This window comes from Eulemur rufifrons, chromosome 15 (assembly GCF_041146395.1).
Source record: "Eulemur rufifrons isolate Redbay chromosome 15, OSU_ERuf_1, whole genome shotgun sequence".
Taxonomy (NCBI): domain Eukaryota; kingdom Metazoa; phylum Chordata; class Mammalia; order Primates; family Lemuridae; genus Eulemur; species Eulemur rufifrons.
In genome coordinates, this window is record NC_090997.1 from 21,331,462 (window position 1) to 21,356,300 (window position 24,839).

General features: G+C 38.9%; 1 protein-coding gene across 1 annotated transcript in view; it reads left to right on the forward strand.

The window, feature by feature from the left end:
- LRRC1 (leucine rich repeat containing 1) overlaps positions 1–24,839 on the forward strand; it is a 131,930-nt gene that overhangs the window by 40,736 nt on the left and 66,355 nt on the right. The window contains exon 2 of the mRNA XM_069488323.1: positions 6,518–6,635. Coding sequence (XP_069344424.1) covers positions 6,518–6,635 — 118 coding nt within the window. The remainder of the gene's footprint in view (positions 1–6,517; positions 6,636–24,839) is intronic.

The following is a 24,839-nucleotide window of genomic DNA, read 5'->3' on the forward strand; positions in this document are numbered from 1 at the left end:
ATTGCTGTGGCTATTCAGACTCTTTTTTGGTTCCAAATGAAGGCTAGGATCATTTTTTCTATATCTGTGAAGTATGACACTGGTATTTTGATGGGGATTGCATTGAATCTATAAATAACTGAGCATTATGGATATTTTAACCATGTTGATTCCATGAGCAGGGAATGTTTTTCCATTTGTGTCATCTGCGATATCGTTTATCAATGTTCTGTGGTTCTCCTTGTAGAAATCTTTCACCTCCTTGGTTAAGTATATTTTTAGGTATTTTATTTTCTTTGTAGCTATTGTGAATGATAGTGAGTCTTTGATTTGAATCTCAGTTTGACTGTTATTGATGTTATTGTTGTTTTGGTTATAACAGTCACTTTACTTCTCCACTAGTTCCAATGCTATTGCTTTTCATTATTAACTCTGATGAATTAAAGAATTTGATGCACTTGGTGCTAATTGGTCTTTTCTTTCCTGATTAGTAAGTAGTCTAAATCTTAAAAGTTTTCTTTTTGGGAAATAAAACACATGTAGAAAAGTGCTGAAAGCATAAATGTATAGGTTAAATGTATAACTTACTGTCTGGCTTCATTTGCTGAACATTATCTCTAAGATTCATCCATATTATAACTATCAGTAAGCTTTTATATAATTTTCATTGCTGTGTAGAATTTCATTATAAGAATGTATCTGTCAGGTTTATAGGCATTTGGGTTGTTTACAGTTTTGGGCTATTACAAATAATTCTGTCAAGCACTTTCTTATATTTGTATTCTGGAAAATATATGTGGGAGACTTAATTCTCGCAGTAGAATTTCTGGATAATAAAGTCACAGTCACTTTTTGTAAGTTTCACAGGAAAGAGCATTGCCAGATGGTACAAATGTTGTACACTTTACCAAGTGTTAATTTTACCTTGGTATTAGAACTATTGGTTTACCGTATCTTTAGGGTAATTGACCAAAAAGGCAGTCCAAGTTCTTGAGAATAGGATTTATGTAGGATGGAAAGGGGCCAAGATTTAGGTGACAGGTTGGAATGCCTCCAGAAGGAAATCTGTGACTAAATTTGGTGTCGTCATTGTGAAGAGTCATACACTTTTTCAGGAGTTCATAACATCCTTTATACTACTGTCTCTCACGTGAATCTGTAACAATGGTTTATATTTTCTCTTCATGATGGAGGAGAAGTTTAGGCAATTGACTGATCCTTGACTATACAGTAATAAAAAAGGACACAGCTCTTTTAGGACTGAGATTTCATCTCTGTCCCTTTCTAAAAAGCAAAAGGGAAGTACTAACACTCAACCAAAAAAGAAGGAAAAAGAATCTTGTTGGAAATGGAAAATGGGAGAAAGAAACATTTTTAACCAAATTAAAGACTGTATCTACTGAAAGCAATGGTGGCTATAAGAAGACTGGTGTAGCATAACAACCCAAGGCAATTTGGGTTTCTTTGCATGTAATTGTACAGAATGTGCTCTAAGTGGGTCAGTGAGCTATAATCAAACATGGTAGAGTCGAAGAATGGTGTCTGTGTGTTCTATCACGTGATTGCTCTGCACTAAGGCACCCTGCCAAGACAGCTACAGGAATTGTTCTTCATGTGCTCTGGCTGATCTCAAAAGGAAGGCAGAAGGGTTTATAGCTTATTGAGTTCTTTTCCCAGACTATCTGAGGAAGTTGAAAAATTGAGAATTTAATATTATTTTTGTGGCACTGCATCGATCTTATAAGAAAGTAGGTAATTTAAAGCATTTGGACACCATGTTAAGATAACATCAGGGTAATGAGGGAAGGATTGAGGAATTACTGGTTTCATTTTGGGATCATGTCAGATAGAGTTATTTTTACATCTGGTATGTGCTTCCCAAGTTGAATACAGTAGTATTTGTGACAGGTTCTAGTTGAGGATGATTTTAGCACGCAGAATCAAACCTTAAATTTTCTTGCTGTTATGACTTTTATTGGATGTGGGGGTTTGTAGGCTATCCACATACAGAAAGCTAATTTATGATTCACTGTAGATCTAAGTACGTTATTGACTTGATTTCTAATGTTATTCCAGAATGGCCCCTGAATGTATGGAAATGGTGATGGGTTCTGTACTTTTGCTATTATGCCTTTCCTGGAAAACAAAGTGAGCTTTTCAAGCTTGAGTAAACACATTGATGTATTATGAAACTGTCAGACTCTTTGAACAACTGGCATAAGCTCAATTATTCAAATATGTGACTCTCTTGAATGGCTTTTGTGTTAGCTAATGCTTTAGTACAACCAGTATAAAGAAATTTCAATATCTTTCCTTAAGAAATTAAACCTCAGCTGTCTGATTAAAGAAATCCAAAGGATTAGTCCTTTTGTTGAGCACTTTCTTCATTATCACATAGAGCTAATTAGTAGCATTCATTTGCTGAGATTCATAGTTTATTTTATTTTAAAATATCTTTTTTATTTAAAAAATTTGAGTCATTCATGCATTATTCGTGTCACTTAACATAACTGCTTTTCCCCCATGTTCCTTTCCTGTCAGTCCACAGGCACACATGCTTTTTTATGTAGTGTACCTGCAATTTTGTTTTCTTTTTTAGCTATTGCATTGTAAATCTTGTCTCAAGTTCAGTAGAATTTATAATATTTGTTTTTTTGTGGTTCATTACTATTTTTTTAAAGATACAGGGTCTTACACTTTAGCCCATGCTGGAGTGCTGTGGATGACATGATCATAGCTCACTGCAGCTTCAAATTCCCGGGCTCAAGTGATCCTCCCTCCTCAGCCTCAGGACTACAGTTGCTCACCACCATGACTGGCTACCTTCTTTATTTTTTGTAGAGATGGGGTCTTGCTATGTTGCCCAGGCTGCTCTTGAATTCCTGGCCTCAAGGGATCCTCCAGCCTCAGCTTCTGAAAGTGCTGGGATTACAGGTGTAAGCCACCATGCCTGGCCATGATATCTGCTTTTATTGTTTGTGTAATATTGAATTATTTAACAACATGCAACCATTTCCCTTAGTTGAAAGGTAAGGTGCATTTTCTAGTTTTTCATTTTTACTGATAATAATGGAAAGATGTATTTGTGCATTACTTTCAGTTATAAGGATGGATGCCCAGAAGTATGTCAGTGGACTTGCTTTCCAAAAGGCCTTGTATGATTATATACATATATTATACAATCCCTTTTACCAAGAAAAAAGATGAAGCCTATTAAATGTTAGCATCCAACAAAATTAAAATTTGGAACATCCTGTAATCTTGGTAGAGACTTTTTCCTTTGTAAATTCAATTACTATGCTTAGCAAAGTAATATATGTAAATAGTTTAAAAAATGCAATAAGCTGTGTAGTGTGGCAATGAGGAACGGTAGCCTCTTGCCCTCTTGAGTTTTTGGCTTTTGAGAACCCCAGTTCTTGGCTGTTTCTACCAATATTTGCCCCGAGATTGCTATTAATAAATGGCTTGCTTTTACAGCTTGATTTTCCCCCTTACTTTATTTATAGTTATCTGTTGATTTCCTTTTATGAAAGATGATGCTTTAGCTCTTAACAGTTTCTTTCCTATTTTCTCAGTGTTGTCACAAAATAAATTTTGGTTGTATCAATATAGATATTGTGATTGTAATATTTATAATCAAATCTTACATCTTTTACTTTATATTCTATATACTATAGAATATAAAGTATTTCCTGGAATTAATAACTCCCTCCCTTTTTGCTTGCTTTGTTTTCTCAATTCCCGTTTCTAATTTATCACCAAACATTCTGACAGAGTTGTAAATCTCCTCCTGATTTTTCCAAACACATCAGGTAATCCCTCAGATGTGTTTTGATTTATTTTTTTTCAAAACTTCCTTCTGAGAACCTTCATATTTTTTTTTTTTTTTTTTTTTTTTTTGAGACAGAGTCTCACTTTGTTGCCCTGGCTAGAGTGAGTGCCGTGGCGTCAGCCTAGCTCACAGCAACCTCAAACTCCTGGGCTTAAGCGATCCTACTGCCTCAGCCTCCCGAGTGGCTGGGACTACAGACATGCACCACCATGCCCGGCTAATTTTTTCTCTATATATTTTTAGTTGGCCATATAATTTCTTTCTATTTTTTAGTAGAGACGGGGTCTCGCTCTTGCTCAGGCTGGTCTCGAACTCTTGACCTCGAGCGATCCACCCGCCTCGGCCTCCCAGAGTGCTAGGATTACAGGCGTGAGCCACCGCGCCCGGCCAACCTTCATATTTTGCTCCAGTGTAAACAGTTTGCTCTTAGGGCCTGATGCTCAGTTGGCATCTTGGAATTCCCTTCATGATTTTATCCTGAGAATTTCCTTTGTCTTTCTCTGTTTTGTGGATTCTCTGTTTTCCTGGGTGTCAGATCCTTTCTCTTTAAAATTACCTCCACATTTTGGTGGATTCTTGAGAAAAGTGCAAGGAAGATAAACTTTTTCAGACCATGCATGGCTGCAAATGTCTTTATTCTGTAATCATTCTCGATTGATAGTTTGGCTGGGTATGCAATTTTAGGTCGGGAATACCTTTGATTTTTTGGAATTTTGAAAGTATCGTTTCATTGCTTTCTTACTTTCAAGGTTGCTGTTGAATCCAGTGTTATTCTGATACTCAATTCTTTGTTATGACTTTTTCCCTTTATTTCTCTGTCTCTGGAAGCTTTTAGAATTTTATTTCTGGAGTTCTGACACTTTATAGTATTCCTTGGTATCTGTCTTTTTCTATTTTTATTGGCCACCTGGTGGCCCCTTTCAAACTAGAAAAGCAAGTCCTGCAGTTTCCTATGTTTTCTCTCTTTGAACTGTGTATTGCTTGGATATAGTGCCTTGTGAACTGATCCTTTAGTTTTCCTGTCTTTTTTCTCCCATTTTCCCATCTCATTGTCTTTTTATTCTACTTTCTGAGGACTTTCATTATCTTTATTTCTCACCTCTTTCATGAGATTCTTTTGTTGATGCTACGATATTTTTTAATTTCTAAGAGCTGTATTGGTTCTACAACGGAACTCATTCGAAAATAACACAAAATTTTGACTTATCCATAGTTCTACAAAATTGCTCTAAAAAAGATGTGATAATCACAAGCCAAAGCCTGCATTGGAAAGACTAAGGATGTACCTTCACAATAAACATAACACAAGAAGTGTCAAAGTGAAATGTCAGAGATATCAACTATCAAACTTAGTGCTTCAGGATATTGGACATTTCATATTTAATAACGTAATACTTCTTTTAATCTTGCTTTTTGGGGCACCGAGCTATTTCATCTTCTCTGATTTCTCTGAGGATATTATAATTTTTTGGTTGCCAATGGTTTTTTTCTCCCTGCATCATGTTTGTTTTCCCTGAGAGGTGTGTGTATGTACACACACTCTTTCTTGCATGCTACGGACTTTCCTCAAGTGTCCGGAGAACCTTGGCTCTGTTTAGAGATCCAGGCACTGGAAGTGAGGTGGGTATGAGTGGAAGCTCCATGTGTGTATGGGAGGCTCATAACTGGAGTCTATAGGTCTGTACAAGCGAGAGTGGGATCTCCCTGATCACGCTTTGACTCAGTTCCCTGTTTTTAGTAGGGTGCTTCCCCCCCGCCCGTCTGCTGTGTTTAGTTGTGCTTAGAGTCAGCTCTCTGGAGAGGAAATTTCTAGGCTCCTCGCTGGCTCTGAAGTGTAGAGAAGAGAATGTGGGGATTTAACTGTTCTTTATATAAATTCCCAGCCAGTTCTCCTTCCTTCAGAGGTACCTGGACTTAATTTCTTATTGGCTACTCACCCCACAGGCTTAAATTTCTGCTTTGTTTTGATTCTTTTATTAGTTACCATTCGTCCATCTGTTTCCTAGCTTCAAGGATTTGGTTGCATATCTAGTTTGCTTTTTGTCCCCTCTCCTTTTTAATTGTCTTCATGGGTTTATTTCATCTTTTTAATATTTCTGTCCATCTCTATATAATCTCCTTTAGTATCATTTTAGTATATTTTTGGATGAGTGTGGGGATGAAGCACATGATTCGTCTGCTGTGTTCCACGGAAGTATCCACTGCAAACTCTTTTTAGATTGGTCAAAAATATTTTTCTTACCTGCACACATTTGTGAGATTTTTATGTGTTTTATGATATACAATAATTCCTTTTAGAAATGCCTTTTAGAAATACTTTATCCAATTTTCACATGTATTTATTTGACATTGCAGATTTAACATGAATTTTCATTAAGTGTTATAGAAGGTGTGACTGTTTACTGGATAGCTTAAAGGAATGACAGCTATTCCTGTTAAGTTGATCATTAATTCTTAAAATGTTTTTATTTTGAAATAATTATCAGTTGATAGGAAGTTGCAAAAATAGTACTGAGAAGTTCTTTGTTCCCAGTTTATCCCAACGGTAACATCTTCACATGACTACAGTACACTATCAAAATTAGGAAATTGATATGGCACAATCTTCATTAGTTTTTAAAACACATTGTTTTAAATTTTATATTAGCCAAAAAGTTTACGGTGTAAATATATTTGAAATTTATATGAAATTATTTTGTCTTTCAGCAATTTTTCCAGCTAGTCAAATTACGAAAGCTTGGACTTAGTGATAATGAAATTCAGCGGCTCCCTCCGGAAATAGCAAACTTCATGCAGCTGGTGGAACTTGACGTATCTCGAAATGGTAGGAAAGACTCCACTTGGGTTATCTGTCTCCTCTGAGGCTGGGGGCATTTTTAGTAAATATGCCTGGATAAATGTTATTTGAGTTGCTTTTACTGATAGTCATGGGGAAGGTATGGATTTTGGGGTGAAATTAATGCCATTTTTTTAATAGATCAGTCAACTTATAGATATTTGCTGAAAAAATTTCGTAACACAATTTTTAGAAGACTTTCTCAAAGTAAATTCTGTCTGATTCCTAGAGTTAGAGAGGTGACTGGAAAATCATTTAACCTGGCCCACTCATTTTACTGAACATGACACTGAGGGCTGATGGCATGGTTATTTGCTCAGTGCTTAGGTGCTGCTCAGGTGAGGGGACACCTGCTCTGGGGAAGGGCTGGCTTCTGTGGGCTGTGGCTCGGTTGGTTGGTTTGCTCTCCCTGCAGTGAACAGAAGTGCTGGCAGGTTAGGCATCTTCTGTTATTTTCATATACCTCTAATTAGGCTGGTGGTGGTTTTGCCCACTTCAGTTTGTGTAGTATGTTTGTGAATTTATTTTGATTTCCAGATTGCACTATTATATTGATTCTTTTTTATTGAACATTCTAATAGGGTATCCTGTTAGGTATTCTAATAGGGTATCCAAACACCTTTCACTTTTAAATGGGTACCTTGACTTTAACCTTGAGTTTTATACCCCTTAGAGCTCTCTCTAAGTGGGCATATTTAACATTTTCTAGCATATTTAACACATTAACTGCCATATGAGTTGTATTTAACTCACGCTAGTTTTGAGTCCAGGGCCTTTTGAAGCATATGCAACTCACACATCTCTTCACCTTGGGAGACACGAGAACTATTTTTCAAGTTTCATGTAACTCATGCACAGAGAAAAAAACAAATTTTTCATTAAATTAGAAAGGATCATTTTGTTTTCGAAGTTTTTATTCTATTTTCGTAATAAAACACCTTGGCCCCAAGGAAATTTTTTTTTTCTTTCTCGTGTGGCAGTCAATGTATTAATTTATTACGTTAAAGTGGCAGCTCCAGTGGTGGTCCTATCTATTGATAGAATTCAGTTCCTTTAAGTACCCTAGTATAATTTCCTCAGGATAGGCCCAAATATAGTCTGAATTATTTATATTATAAAAAGGATAATTCTTTTACTCTGTCATATTATATACCTGTTTTGTGTTTTGCTTTTGCTTCCTACAAAAATCTGTTAAGTTTCCTCTCAGTGAACCTTAGGTCTGTATATTTCAATCTGATATCTTCAACAGAAACCCCAGGCCCTAGGTACAGCATTCTTTTGTGGATCATCAATATAATGCAGCAATGATAATCAGGACTTGATTGAAAACGTGGTCAAGAAAAATGATTCCCTGTCCCCCCTCAACTTTTATCAGCCTTTAAACAGCTTCATCTATCACATCCCACAAATGAGAAACTGTCTTTTGGCCAAGCCATATGTTTTTGACATAGTGTCTGTTTTTATTTTTCATGTAAATTATTTCTTACCTTGAAGGTACTGCAAAAAGTGAAAGAACCATTTTTTTTTTTTTTTGCTTGTTTCAGAGTGTCTTTTTTTTTTTTTTTTTAAGAGAAAGAGAGAGAGATAGGGAGAGCTAGAGTGTCTTATTTGGTTGCAGGCAATCCAGATCTGTTTAGGTAAAGTGGATTTGATTGTAAGGATCAGGGCAGAACTGACATTCCAAACGCATTGGCACCAGGCTTACATTTGACACCGTCTTGGGGATTTCATGGCCTGGGTCTTATGGGGTGTCTGCTTCTGTTTGCAAGTGCTCTGCTCTTCCCTCCTCACTGACCTACTCTCTTAGAACTGGCTTCTCTCTGTGCACTTTTTGGCTTTTGCCCCTGCTGTAGCATTTGTTTGCCAATGAAAAATTTCTAACTGAAAAATGGTTGGCCCAGCTTGTCTTTTCATGCCAACCGTAAGACATAGGCTTCAGGTCACTGGCCACCCTAAATATTGGCTGCCTTGGGAGGGGGTGGCAAGCAGTGCAAAGCGTGGCCCAGCCCCTTAGCACAGAAGCTGCAGATGTTCTGCTTTCCTTACACTGGAAGGTGGGGTGGGAAGGGCATTTGAGGCCTGGCCTGGCCAGAATGGCCTCTACAACATCCTGTATAGTACTTATCTAAGGTATACGTGATTGAAACGACTCTCTTGTCTTAGCAGTTGTCTCAGTTATAAAGAATGACTAGCTGTCAACTCTGCAAGGAAGCAGTGACTTTGTAAAATGGTCACCGACATCACAAAATATGAAGAAGTAAAATAGCAATGTTGAGACTGGCATAAGAAAGGAAAAATGAACAGAGGTCCAGAAATACTGGAGAAAGAGAAGTATTGGCTTTAACTATTCAGAAGGAGGGAAAACAGAGCTTGAAAGTTCTCAGTCCCCTTATTAACTCTAATGGGATGCTTTGTGGGAAGTAAGTGCTGGTCAGCTGCCAGTTTTTCCAGTTCCCACATCAGCTCGCTCTTTTCAAACATTCATAGCCAGAAGGGCTCCATGCCTCTTCTGTTTTTACCTTTCAGCATGTTCATAAAAGAAGCTAAGCTTTCACTGAAGTCAGTGTCAGGATACAAAAATGTTTTGGCTCTTTGCAATACCTACCCTGCTCTTTTATTTCCTTCCTTGTTTTCAGCCTTTCCTTCTGCAAGTGTTGGAGTTTTGTGAAGGATCCTGCAGCTCTTTCCCCCTCTTAGCAGGCTGTGTTAGAAATGCAGAGGAGGGAATCAAACCGTCCCCTTCCCCTATTGGCAGAGCCTGTCTCTGGCTCAGCAGCATGAAGGGGTGAGTGTGTGGAGGAGGAGGAGGAGAGGGGAAGACAGTGGAAGATGGTGGCTTCAGGGCTTTCTTTGAGGTTGTTAAGGAAAAAACACACACAAAAACTACACAGATGACAGAGCAGAACAAGGTCACTGTTTACTATAACCCATAGGAACAGGGGTCTTGGGCCATTTCCAGGCCGGGCAAATTTCACTGAGCTTCCTCTTTCATTTTTTTGGCAGATAAAATCACATTAATGTGAATTTCCTAGGCAGCCGAGGTAAATAAAAGTCACAAAGCCTGCAGCTCGAGAGGCAATGTGAGAACCCTCCTTTGTACAGACACAGGCATTTGTAAGGGTTGGGTCTGGTGCCTGGAGGCCTGTCGGGGCCTCTGGTCTTCTGTTGTCCCAGCCGAGGATGCCCACTCTGATCAGAGGCTGTTCCTTTGGGTTCCTGCCCAGCCTCTCTCCCCGGGTTGCGGCAGGGTTATAACCACTCTCATGATAGGAGCTTCATTGGCTTCCTCAGTTCTTGATTTCCCAAAAGTCATTGCTTTGTCCTTAGAGCAGGAAGGTAGGGTGTTTGGCATCAGACCCCTCAAGTCCATTGGGTTAATGCTTGTCTCATTTGAGTATGCAAGGAATTCCCTGAGGATTGTGTTACGGTGCAGATTGGGATGCGGTAGGTCTGGAGTGGGTCTCCAGATTCTGCGCTGCTGAGCAGCCCCCAGGGGTTGCCAACCCTGCCGGTCTCCTGACCACACACTGAGAAGCGAGATTTAGATGTCAGCACCCACAAGCCTGCTGCTGACTTTCCTCCGGCAGTGTCACGTGGTGAGAGCCCTTGCACCTTCCCACGTGGAAGGAGGGGAGATCTTCAGGCTATTCCTGGTTAGACGGTGAGATGCTCGAGCTAACTTAAGCCCAAGTTTACTTTGATTCCAGGAGCAAAATTAGACCTTTCCTGATGTTTCCATGCTCCATTGAGGGAGAAAAGACAAGTTCTGTGCTTCCCTCCAAAAAAATTGGTAAATGAGGAGAGAAATTTCTACAGGCTCATTTCCTGGCCCAACAAGAACAGCCTAGATCACCAAACACTGACTTTTGTGGCTCTGTTTTCTGATATTTCAGGCACAAAGTCAAGAGAATTGTGTTCTGTGTTAGAAAAGAGCGAGTTTAGGGAGAAAGCAGGCTGCACTTATGGATATTCTAGGTTGTGAGGATTTTTTCTGAGGTTCGAGTAGAGAGGTTTGGGAGGAGCACAGTACATGTGGTTTCATCTCCAGAATGATGGGGTGCTCAGCACAGAGGGCCCTGGGTCAGAGCCCTGGCTCTGCCGTGGGCACCCAGTCGGCTGTGGGCAGGCGCCTTTTGATGCTGCCAAGCCTTGTTTTGAGAAAGAGTGGGACAAAGCCTTGCTTCCGTCTCAAGCCCAGGGAGAGTCAAGGAGAGTGACACACTTCTCATATCCTAACTTGATGGGCTATTCTTTTTTTGAACAGGCAATTGGCTAAAATATATATGGAAAAAAAGAAACTTGTTTTCCCTGAACGTAGGCTAAATGATGACTGGAGTAAACGAAATTGATATCTGAATAAGCTGCTAAAATTTTGTCTACAAAAGGCATACGGGCTTAGAATTCAGTTCTGAAGCAGTTTTCTGTGGTGAAATGCACGTGCCTCATTGCCTGGACTTTACGTCTGTTTGAGGAAGATGAGCTCTGATTGTGTGAGAGGAGGTATTACCCCGTAGTAGGATCTTGCTATCCAAGAATCTAGGGCAGACTTTCTGAATGCACCATGAATCCTGCCCCAAGGGTTAGTAATTTAGATTTTATAGTCTATGCTGTAATTTGACTTGCATCACAGTACTGTATCATTATCCATTTAGTTCAGTTTTCCCCAAAGCATAAGGCATACACAAGCGGCACTGCTAGAGATGATTTTAAGTGGTACTGCAAAACATCAGTTTTAATAGTGAATCGTGGTGAGAAAGTTTGCCTTTTTTTCTCCCGGTTTTATACCTTTTTGGATTGCTTCCGTAAAATTTGAGAATACTATATCGTATTTATGTAATATTTGTCTTTTATATCTAGTGGTGATAATAGCTTTGAATTCATGTTAATGATTTAAAAAAATCTGCCTCCTTTGAAAGTAAGTCTTATTCATATTTAAAAAGTCAATTTAAAAGAATGAGGCAAATAATAAAGAATATAGGGGCTATGCCAGTATGGCAAAAATTGTGAAGGTGGCATAGAGATGGCCGAAGTTAAGGAAACACTGATTAGCATTAATATTAGCATACCATGCTGAAGAGGTGATGAGTTTATTTCTCTTACGGGGTAAATAGTACCACAGAGAGAAAAAGAGATGGCCAGAGACTTCATACCTTTGCAAATCATCACCAGCACCAAGACAACACTTGAGAGTATGTGGACTTAAATGCTGGGGTTGTTTGTCCTCTGTCTGACCGTGGGATGCTGATCAGTGTCTGTGGTCTTTAGCTGTGGTTGGGTTTAATGAAATCTAAAACCAATCTTGAAGCCTGCTGAAATGGTAGCATCAAATCTTGGTGCTTCTGAGTATGGTCTGAAAAAAGCCCTTTCTGGCAAGCAATAAATCTAGTATGCCTGAAAGTCCTCCTACTTAGTTATGAACAATTTGCCTTTTTTTTTTTTTTTTTTTTTGTAATAACTACATACACCCACACTAGAAGTGTGGCAGAAGCCAGTTTTTACCCAGGCAGACTGCAGCCTTGTCACAGTCAAGCTACTGTTCTCTCTTTTCTTGCTGCCTAATTTGGGCCCACGTTTAGCACTCTGTTTAGCAAACTGCCTCAGTGTCTGGACTTAATGCATTACAGTGGAGAGTTTCCTTGTCACTGTCACTGTTAAGATATTCCAGCAAAGGGAAGCATGCCGCTGTGCTCACTCTGCCTTATGGTTGGACAGCCAGACAGTATTCAGCCCAGACCTTGCTTTCTTGCCTTTGCAAGTACTTCTGCTTTCTCTCTGTCATGAGCCTTCTCTCTGTCTTTAACTTTTACCCTCTCTTTTATTAGGAAGAAGGATTGATGTAGAAAAAAATATGATTGGCTTCTACTCACATTTTAAATTCCAGATTATAGTAATTATTTTTAAAGTGGAGGAGGGAAGCAATTGGGCTTCTCTGATGTTTTCTAACCACCTTTCCATTCTACAGACAGTTTAAGGGAGCATTATTTAAATGTGAAAATGTATAGAAACCATTTTAAACACTGGAGAAGTTGTGACAAACTTTACAGATAGATCCCTTTTGGTGAGCATATTTCACCCTTTTTGGTTGCTTTTTCTTGCCATTAACTAGTCCTTTTTTGCTCCCATCTAGAAGGGTCTTCCTGGGCTGCCTGTCTTCTACTTGCTTTGCCAGAGCATATATGTATGGGAGAGTAAACTATTGTTACTCTCTTTATTCTGTTAATGTGGTTAATATTCCATTATCAGGAAAGTTGTAACTGTACTAAGTTGTAGGTTTATGTAACTTTCTTCATCTCCTCCTTTTTTTCTTTTCTCTTAAAATTAGCAGGTTTATCATAGATCTGAGTTTGAGAACAATACTTCTGAATATGTTTTTTAGGTTAATAGGTTCTTCATTCAGCTATAGGTTCTCTAAATGTTTTGTCTATTTCAAGTAGCTTCTTATCTTCCTTTCTCTCTGTCCCTCTCGAACTCATTCATTCACTCAATCTTTACATGCTATGCTTTGTGTTAGGTCCTGAATTTTCCAAAACAACGATGAATTTACATCTGGCAGGCTACATTATGGAAGCAAAAATAATTGCAGTGGTTTTTCCTGAAATAAAACGAAACCCCAACATACGGGATGACAGTTTCTGCTCAGTTTTTAATTCCGCAATATCTGTGGGTATTAGGTTGATAGTTTCTAGCTCTGAAGGTGATTGAGAATGAGCAGCCACATTGCTTGCTTCATTTTGATTTTGAGGTCACCTATTTTGTCATGTGAATCTGGCTTGAGCCAAGTGGTGCTTAGCCTTCAGGCAGCTGAAGGCTGGATGGCATCTTTTTGTCAGGATGGTGACAGCAACATGCCTCCACCACTGCAAACAGTGTTCTCTGCTTATTAAGCTAGAAGAGAGAAATCTTGGAAAGGGACTGAGGAGCCTAGATAATTATTAGTAGCAACTGATTTGAAAGAGTCTTAAAAGAAGAATAGGGCATTTTTGCTTTGATGTTGAAATCAGGCAGTCTTGTACGTTTAGTTGCAAATCTGGAGTCGATGAGTGGATTTCTCAGCTGGGTTGTCATTTGTTAGAAATTTATTTCAAATGTTTGTTGTAGCTTTATGGTGTCAACAATATCATTAAAAATGCAAATATCTCAGTGCTTGTCTGTTAGCTATTCACTAAAAATTTTAAGATTCATCAAAAATCAAAGAAGCACACAGTACATAAAAATAACTAAAACTATGTGAATTGTCATAGGATTCTTTCTCTTTTGATTATATAGTTGACTACTGTGTTGCAAAGAGTTTGCTCTGCTTGGTGTAATGGTAAGCTCTGTGCATTAGTCAGGATAGACTGATTATTGATAAATCTCAGTGGCTCAGCACAATGAAGCACTTTATTGCTCGATTTACAGTCGTGTGTGTGTGTGTGTGTGTGTGTGTGTGTACGCGAGCGTGTTGGTGGGGGCATCAGTATGGGGAAGTAGGTGGTGAGGGGCTCCGTACAGTCATTCAGGGATCCAGGCTTCTTCCTTCTTTTGATGTTACATCTTCATTCAACTAGTGGCCTCTAAGGTCTTTGTGGGAGGGGAAGAAAATGGAGGATTGCGTGGGGGAAGTTTTTTAATTTATTGTTTCTTTTATTTTTTTAGAGACAGGGTCTTTGTTGCCTAGGCTGGAGTGCAGTGGTGCGATCGTAGTTCATTGCAGCCTCGAACTCCTGGGCTCAAACGATTCTTCTGCCTCAGCTTCCAAAGTAGCTGAGACTACAGGTGCTTGCCACCATGCCCAGCTAATTTTTCTTATTTTTTTGTAGAGATGAGTTCTCTCTGTGTTGCCCAGACTGGTCTCAATCTCTTAGCCTCAAGCAATCCTCCCACCTTGGCCTCCCATATTGCTGAGATTGCAGGTGTCAGTCATCATGCCTGGCCTCTGAATTTTTAATAACTACATACTTTAAAATATATTTTAAAAACTAGAGGTTTATATTTGAGGAATCCCTGAAGCACTTGCTGTAGGTAATATGAGATCATTAGAATTTTTTTGAGCCAGGGAATCACTACATTGCACAAGTTACTTAACCTCTCTGTGCCTCAGTTTCTTCATCTGTAAAATGAAGATTATAATAGCACCTACTTAGAGAAGTGTTCTGACTCTTAAAAGAGGCTGTGTGGGTACAGTGATTAGAACAGTGCCTTGTACAGAATAAACACTTAGTGTTAGCTGCTGTAATCTTATCTCATTTTGAATCATAAAGATCTGAACTAGGACTGTGAGAGAATACAGGGTGGGGTTGAGGACACAAGTAGGTAAGAGGCATAGAGCAATATAGCTGGGGTTTCTGCCCAAGGTGACTTCTAGACACGGTGCACCACAGGACAGGCATTGTGCCGCTTCATCACATGTGCCATTTTATCCAACCTGTATACTAATCCTGTGAGTTGTGGGTATTAGCATCTCAGGATGACTGGCGAGGAAACTGAGGCTTGAAGAAGTTGTGAAATGCCCCAAATCATACTTCTAGTGAGGAGTGGAGCTGAGATAAGGAACCTAGGAGGAGTTTTCATTATTTTTGGAGCATATTGAAGATAATAAAGGCAGGACTGATGGTTTTATTCTATTTTGAGAGGAAGGTTGTAGACAATGTTTATAGTAGGTGCCCTCTGAATTTGGAGTTGAAAACTGGAAAAAGTCATCCTAAGACATTTAAACTTGCAAAAAACTGCATAGTGAATGAATTCACCACCTGTAGAAATGGCCCACTTTAAGAGGTGGTGTCTTAGTCTGTTCTATCTGCTATTACAAAATACCTTAGACTGGATAATTTGTAAACTACTGAAATGTATTGCTGACAGTTCTGGAGGCTGGGAAGTCCAAGTTCAAGGCACTGGTAAATTTAGTGTCTGGTGAGGACTTGTTCTCTGCTTCAAGGATGGCACCTTGTTGCTGGGTTCTCACATGATGGAAGGGGCAAGGGAGCTCACTGGAGCCTCTTTCATAAGGACGCTAATCCCATTCATGAGTGTGGAGCCCTCATGACTTATTCACTTCCCAAAGGTTCTGCATCTTAAATACTATTGCATTGGGTATTAGGTTCCAATGAATTTTGGGAGATAAGAGATACCAACATTCAGACCACACATAGCAGGTGGTTTGTAAATCTTTTATGGCCAGTAATGGGGTATCCGCCAATGAAAGATAGCAGGGATTTCTCAGAGAGATCTGACCTAACACTTGTGAGATAATTTTTTTGTGTCTTAGCAAAAGATTGGCGTGTTGCCAGAAGTGTAGAATCAGGAGAGACAAAAACTAAGAATGTATGTGGTTTTACTTTTGAAAGAAAAGTAAAGAGATTAGACAACATGAATGTCCCAAGTCCCTTGGATGCAGGTGTAGCTCTCTCCTATGGAGATGACTTTGTCCCTCTCTGATTACTGATGTCTGAGATCATCCCATGTTATTTTCTCAGGGTGAGGGTATTCACTAAGCACTCTGATGGAGCATTTACTTTTCTCATATGGCCACTGAGGAGATAGGCTGACATGATGACATCAGTATCTTGTTTCATTGGCATTTGCATTCATTGCTTAGTTGCATGTGAATTTTCTTAGTGTGGTGTGTTTCCATAGTTACATCCTTCCTGGGCAAGCTGTCACTGATCTGGCGACTGGCTGACTGACGTGGTTAGTCACCAAGTTTCGTCTCACTGGTGGTGTACTACGTGAAGCTCTGCTTCAAGCAGCCAGTGAGTTTCTGTCTTTGAAGTGCTTCTTTGCAACATAGAGTAGCATTAATTCATCAGGTTTCCTTTTTGTTTTTAACTTGCTGTAGATGAAGTGAATTACATTTGACCTATTCCTGAGAAGACTAAGAAGAGCACCCTGAGAAGGGCAGAGGAACAAATAGTTAGGAAATGAATTATTTTCTGGTTTGTTTTTTGAAGTACATGTTCATTGTTGAGAATTTGCAGTAATGAAATATAAAGAAACATTGTTGAAAAGCAAAGAAGACTGTGAATCTTTCTCATCCACATGTTTACTGGGTGCCTACTGTGTACCAAGTATGAGGCTCAGTACTTCATCTGTATTTATCTCATTTAATCCTCAAACCCTCTCCAAGAAATAAGCTGGCATCTTCTTTTTACAGGTGAGAAAACTGAGTTTTAGGTTAAAAACTGACTGCATGACTTGTGTGTAGCAGAACTGATATTTGATCTCGTTTGTTGAACTCCAAAATCACAATTCTGTCTCCCCAGTTAAAAAATTTAATATCCCATTACTCGGAAATAATAATCATTAATGTTTTTATGTATTTTATTTATCCTTTTTCCCTTTTCATTACCATTTTACAAAATTGGGATTATTCAGCAAATGGATATTTCTGTCTTTTATTCATTTAATATAGGTTATAAACATTTCCTGTACTGTTATTTGCACTTAAACACTTCAGGTTTTTAAAAAGGCAGGTCAATCAATAACTCTTGCCTTTTCATCTTTTTAGAGAAAACATGAACAGATAGGTAATTTTAACACTGACAGGAAGCTATAGGTTTCAAAGGCAAGGTGGGTGTAATAGTATTGATAACTGACAAGACAGGGGAATTTCCAGAAGGTTATGATAAGTTAAAAGCCAACCAGACAGAGTGAAGAAAGAGGTGAGTAAGCAGTTTAGAAGTCTCTGCCTGATTTAGAATTCTTGTGTTGAAAGAAGTCAGGGAGGCACAGTTAGCCCCTGCAGCCATGTAGCTGCAGAGGTACATCGGGAAAGAATGTGGGCAGAAGCAGGCCAGGCATAAATGTGCAGCCTTTTTTTAGGCCCTCTGAAGCAATCAGTTCTATATTTACCTAACATATTTCGTTTGTGAAAGTGCTTGGTGAAAGTACCATGCACATTCACAGTTGACACCTTAAAGTATTTAACCTTGTTGTTCAACCTTTGTTTGATATTGTCACAGAGTGTTAAACAATAGGCCTTCAATTCAGCAAGGCTCGTGAGTGCTGGGTTAAGATGGACAAGTGGGTCTGAGCAAATTAGACAAAACTGGGAGGACTGAGTGCCAATAACTGAGCATGCCTCCAATGTGAAAGGCAGCCCAGAGCCAGTGGGGGACCCAGGTAACATCAGTGGGCTGAAGGAGGTACTGAGATCTCACCACAGAGGCCGAAACTGAGTCAGCAAGGCACTCAAGGGCCCTGAGCTATTCATTGACATTCTTTCTTCTAACACAGAATGTGCTACTTGTATTGTGGTCTGCCTGTTTGCCTGCATAGGAACTGATGGGACACAGCACGGCAAGGACTGGTGCCTGTTTGAAGTTAGCTATAAGTTGAGTCAGATGCCATACAAATGTACTTTATCACAATCACGGGGCACACCTTTGCTTTAAGAAGTGTCCCTCCCCCGCTTAAATCCTTGGTCTATTTGGAAGCTTTGCATGTTGGTCACTAAGAGAAAAAATAGCTACTTTTGCTCTTCCTCCAGATGAGGGCCTCTACCTTTGGCTCTTGTCACAGACTGGTCAGCCTTCAGGTTTGACCAGTTGGAGCATGGCAAAGAAATCTCCTTGTAACTCATTGACATTTTCTGAGCAGATGCTTCCATCTTGGGAGCCCCTTCTCACTGCCAGTCAAGTTTATTCTTACCTTCAAAATCCCTCTTTACTGTACTAGCGACTGTTCTGTCCTTCCTTAGGTATCCAAATGGGAAGAGAGAAACTCAAAGAAAATATCCTAAAAAGGCTGCATATTCCATTGTGAATAGCACAGCAAGTACTAGTGTCTTGGCTAGAGTGTATGTTTCACTGAGATAAGGCATGTAGGGGCTGAAACAGATTTTTAGAATGAGTTTTATTCATTTCTCTTTTTTAAATATGTACAAATTTATCGTGCAATTTTGTTACATGTATAGATCTTGTACTGGTCAAGTCAGGGCTTTTAGGGTTTCCATCACCCACATAACATACATTGCACCCATTAACTAATTTCTCATGATCCACCTCCCTCCCACCCCCTCCCCATTCTTAGTCTCCATTGTCCATCATTCCACTGTCTCTGTCCATGTGTACACATTTTTTAGCACTCATTAATGAGTGAGAACATGGGATACTTGATTTTCTGTGCTTGGTTTGTTTCCACTTAAGATAACCATCTCTAGATCCATGTTGCTGCAAGAAGGCATGATTTCATCCTTTTTTTAATGGCTGAATAGTATCCATTGTGTATATACCACATTTTCTTTATCCATTCTTCTGTTGATGAACACTTACGTTGTTTACATATCTTTGCTATTGTATTAAGGTCATTAAATATGAAATGTCTGATTTTGAATAAGAAGTTTAGTTTATTATATCTCAAACAAGAAGCAGTACAATTAATCAAAGTATGTGCCTAAAGTGTTGATACAGTGTTGGCATCTTAATGGTACCTTGTTTATCCCATCAGCAAAGAAGCCTGGAGAGTGAGTGGTGATGAAATCGCGAATTATGTTTTCCACACCTTGTTGAGAATTGAATTTTTTTTTCTTGCAAGAAGTGATCCAAAGCCTGGAAGAAGTGATAGTCACTGGTGCAAGATCTGGTGAATGCAGTGGATGACAGAGAGTTTTCAAGTCCAGCCTCTGTAGTTTGAGCAGCATTGTTTGTGTGACATGTGGTTGATTGTTGTCTTGCAAGAAGATTGGCCTGTCTCTATTGACCAATCTCGGCTGCTTAATTGTGAGCATCCTCCTCATTTCATCTAGTTGGTTGTAGTAGACATCTATTGTAATTGATTGACCAGGTTTCATGAAGCTGTTGTGGATAATACCAGCACTGGACCACCAAACAGACACCATTAGCATTTTTGGTAAATATTTGGTTTTGGACTGTGTTTTGGCACTTCATCTTTATCCAGCCATTGTGCTGAATGCTTGCCATTGTCAAAAAGAATCTATTTATCATCATGCATAACAACAGGTTTGCCTTTATGTCATGACAGCAGAGAAAAGCAAGCTTCAAGACGATTTCCGTTCTGATGCTTGTTTAATTCTTGCAGAACTCATCTATCTATCCAGCTTCTTTACCTTGCCCATTTGTTTCAAATGGTCCAATATTGTTGGAATAGTGACGTCAGACCTTGCTGCTAATTCACATGTAGGTTGAGATGGATTTGCTTCCACTACATTTTCAGTTTATTGTTATCCACCTTGTTCTCAGGTCACCCACATGGCTTGTTTTCAAGATTAAAATGACCAGAATGGAACTTCTCAAACCACTGATGTACTGTGCATTCATTAGCCACATCCTTCCCCAACACTTTATTGATATTTCAAGCTGTCTGCACTGCGTTGGTTCCACAATGGAACTCATATTCAAAAATAACACAAATTTTTGACTTATCCATGGTTTCACAAAAATTACTCTAAAAAAAATTTGAAAGATAATCACAAGTCAAACGTCAGAGATAACAACTTAGTCAAACTTAGTACTTAAGAAATAGGTCATTTCATACTGAATAACCTAATAATGCTGCAGTAAACATACGTGTGCAGGTATCTTTTTGATATATAGATTTCCTTTCAGTAGAAACCCAGAAGTGGGATAACTGGATCAAATGACAGTTCTATTTTTATTTCTTTGAGAAATCTCTGAACTGTTTTCCATAGAGGCTATAGTAATTTACATTCCCACCAACAGTGGATAAGAGTTACCTTTTCTTAACATCCTCACCAATATCTGTTAGGTTTTGTCTTTTTAATAACAGTCTGACTAAAGTAAGAGGATATCTCAATAATTTGCATTTCTTTGGTGATTAGTGATGTTGAGCATTTTTTCATATACTTTTTGGCCATTTGTACATCTTCTTTTGTACAAATGTCTGTTCATGTCCTTTGCATACTTTTTAGTGGGATTTTTAAAAATTGTTGTGTTGAGTTCCTTGTGTATTCTGGATATTAGTGCCCTGTCGAATGCATAGTTTGCAAATATTTTCTCCCATTCCACAGGTGGTCTCTTCACTCTGTTGATTATTTCTTTTGCTGGACAGAAGATTTTCGATTTAATTAAGTCCCATTTGTCTATTTTTGTTTTTGCTTGTGCTTTGAGGTCTTAGTCATAAACTCTTTGCCTAGACCAATGTCCAGAAGAGTTTTCCCTAAGTTTTCTCTTAGTAGTTTTATAGTTTTGGGTCTTACATTTAACTCTTTAATCCATCTTAAGTTCATTTTTGTATATGCTGAGATATAAGGGTCCAGTTATATAGGGGTCCAGCTATTCTGCATATGGCAAATTTTCCCAATACCATTTATTGAAGAGGGTGTCCTTTCCCTAATGTATGCTCTTGTTGGCTTTGTCAAAGATCAGTTGGCTACAAACATGTGGCTTTATTTTTGGATTCTCTATTCTGTTCCATTGATCTATGTGTCCATTTTTATACCAGCAACATACTATTTTGGTTACTTTATAATATACTTATATATATTTATAATATACTTACTAATATAATTTGAAGTTAGGTAATGTGATGGCTCCACCTTTGTTCTTTTTGCTTAGGATTTATTTGGGCATTTGGGCTCTTTTTTTTCCTCATGAATTTTAGGATTAATTCTGTGAATGATGTCAATATTTTGATAGTAATTGCATTGAATCTGTAGATTGCTTTGGGCAGTATGGTCATTTTAATAATATTAATTCTTCTGATCCATGAGCGTGGGGCATTTTTCCATTTGTTTGTGACATTTACAATTTCTTCAGTGTTTTGCGGTTTCTGCTTGGAGAAGCTTCCGTCTCCTTGGCCAAACTTATTCCTAGGTATTCTGTTATTATTATTCTTTTTTTGTAGTTATTGTAAATGGGATTGCCTTCTAGATTTGGTTCTCAGCTAGATTGTTATTAGTGTATAGAAATGCTGCTGATTTTTTATCCTGCAGGTTTACCAAATTCATTTATCAAATCTAAGAGTTTTTCAGTGGAGTCTTTAGGTTTTTCCAGATATAAGATCCTATCATCAGTGAACAGGGATAATTTAACTTCTTTTTTCCCAATGTGGATGCTTTTTATTTCTTTGTCTTACCTGATTGCTCTGGCTGGGATTTCCAGTACTGTGTTGAATATGCGAGGTGAATGTGAGCATCCTTGTCTTGTTCCAGCTCTTAGAGGAAATGCTTTCAACTTTTTCCCATTCAGTATGGTATTAGCTGTGGGTATGTTATATACAACTTTTATTATTTTGAGGCATGTTCCTTCTATGCCAAGTTTGTTGAGGGTTTTTATCATGAAGGGATGTTGAATTTTATCAAATGCTTTTTCTGTGTCTGTTGAGATGATCATATGGTTTTTGTCCTTGATTCTGTTTATGTGGTATATCACATTTATTGATTTGTATATGTTGAACCATCCTTGCATCCTTGGCATAAAACCCACTTGATCATGGTGTATTATCTTTTTGATGTGCTGTTGGATTCAATTTGCTAGTATTTTGTTGAGTATATTTCTGTCTATGTTCATCAGGGATAAATGTAGTTTTCTTTTCTTTTGTTTTTTTTTTTTTAGTTGTGTCCTTGTCTGGTTTTGATAGCAAGGTGATATTGGCCTTGCAGAGTGAGTCAAGGAGAATTGCGTCCTCCTTGATTTTTTGGGAACAGTTTCAGGAGGATAGGTATTCATCTTCTTTGTACATTTGGTAGAATTTGGCTGTGAATCCATCTGGTCTTGGGCTTTTCTTTGTTAGGAGTTTTTTTTTTTTTTAATATTACTGATTCAATCTTGCTACGTGTTATTGATCTATTCAGGTTTTCTGTTTCTTCCTGGTTCAATTTGGGAGGCTGTATGTTTCTAGGAATTTATCCATTTCATCTAGGTTTTCTACTTTGTGAGCATATAGTTGTTCATAATGGTCTCTGATCTTTTAAATTTCTGTGATATCAGTTGTAATGTCTCCTTTTTCATTTCTGATTTTTTTACTTGTTTTTTTTTCTCTTCTTGGTTAATTTAGCAGTGGTTTATCGATTTTGTTTACCTTTTTGAAGAACCAATTTTTCATTTCCTTGATCCTTTGTATTTTTTTTTTTTTTTTTTAGTCTCTATTTCATTTAGTTCTGCTCTGATCTTTGTTATTTTTTTCCTACTGCTAATTTTGGGTTTGTTTTGTTATTGTTTTTCTAGTTCCTTGAGGTGTGTTGTTAGATTGTTAATTTGTGATATAGATTTCTACTTTTTTGATGTAGGCATTTAATGCTATAAATGTCCCTCCTAGCACTTTTTTTCCTGTATCTTATAGGATTTGGTATGCTGTGTTTCCATTTTTATTTGTTTCAAAAAATGTTTTGATTCTCATCTTAATTTCTTCATTGACCCAGTGACCATTTAGGAACATGTTGTTTAATTTCCATGTATTTGTTTAGCTTCCTAAATTCCTCTTGTTATTGATTTCTAGGTTTATTCCACTATGGTCTGACAAGATATTTGATATGATTTTGATTTTTAAAAATTTGTTGAGACTTGTTTTTTGGCCTAGCATATGGTCTAACTTGGAGGATGTTCCATGTGCTGATGTAAAGAATGTGTATTCTGTGGTGGTTGGGTGGAATGTTCTCAAAATATCCGTTGAGTCCATTTGGTCTAAAGTCCAGTTCAAGTCCAATGTTGTTTTGTTGTTTTTCTGTCTAGATGATCTGTTTAATGCTGTGAATGGGGTATTGGAGTCCCCTACTGTAATTGCATTGCTGTCTGTCTGTCTCTCTCTCTAAGTCTGGTAATATTTGTTTTGTGAATCTAGGTGCTCTAGTGTTGGGTGCATATATATTTAGAATTGTTATATCCTCTTGCCAACCAGCACCAGGTATTTGGGTTCTGTGCTAGGAGCTAGAGATAAGTCCCTTTAGGATGGCTCTTGTGGGATTTGGGGCAGAAGAGTGGAAGGACCAAGTCTGTCCCTGACAACAGGACAATGTGCAAAAGTCCTGTCTCAAAAGTACGCCTGAAGGAGCCTGGGGAGCAGGGATCTCTATCATTTTTGAGGAAGAAGCAGTTATCAAGAAGACTTCCGGCTGGGTGCGGTGGCTCATGCCTGTAATCCTAGCACTCTGGGAGGCTGAGGTAGGCGGATCGTTTGAGCTCAGGAGTTTGAGACCAGCCTGAGCAAGAGTGAGACCCCCTCTCTACTAAAAAAAATAGAAAGCAATTAGCTGGACAACTAAAAATATATAGAAAAAATTAGCCGGGCATGGTGGCACATGCCTGTAGTCCCAGCGACTTGGGAGGCTGAGGCAGGAGGATCACTTGAGCCCAGGAGTTTGAGGTTACTGTGAGGTAGGCTGATGCTATGGCACTCTAGTCCAGGCAGCAGGGTGAGACTCTGTCTAAAAAAAAAAAAAAAAAAAAGCCTGGATGCAGGAGTCCAGGCATCCATGTCAGAGGACTGGGGAGGGGAGAGGAGATGCTAGACCAGGGGTGAGGGCAAGTAGCTGGTTGCTTGCTGGATGTGGAGAGGGAGGGCAAGTGACAGGTCCAGGCCTGGGATAAACTCCCCCTTCCTGCCACAGGAGAGATGGGAGATGCTGTAGGAAAGGCCAAGCTAGAGAATGTCAGAGCAGTGGTCATCAGGTTAAATCTTAAAGAGGTGATCCATCTCAGTGGCTGGAGCTAAGGCTTGCAGATTAATGGATGGAGCTGTCGTCATAGATGAAATTGTCCAGGCACAGCCTGTAGAAAGATGATCAGGCCTGAGGGGAGAAGATGAGTTTATCTGCTGGCATGTGGAGGGGGTGAGATGCCTTTGAGATTTCTAAACAGTTGATCAATAGGCAGCTGAGTATAAGGGTCTGAGGCTCAGGGGAGAAACTTTAGCAAGAGATACGGGTTTGAGAGTCATCCTTCTGTTGGTGGCTGTTGAAGCTGCAGATATTGAGGCAGTCAGTCAGGGAGAGGACGTGGAGTTGGAAGGGCAGACAAGCATGCAGAACATCCCTGTTTGAGGGGAAACAAAGGAAGAGTGACTCTTTGAGTTTCTGGGAAGAATAGCATAAACATCAGTGTGACTGGTGCTGTAGGAAAGGCCGAGCTAGGGAATGACAGAACAGTGGTCATCAGGTTAAACCTTATGGAGGTGTTTGACCTTAAGGGCTGGAGCTAAAGCTTGCAGATTAAAGGATGAAGCTGGTGTCATGGATGAACCTGTCCCGGCACAGCCTGTAGAAAGGCAGAACCGTGGCAAGCACCATTGTTAAAGGACTGG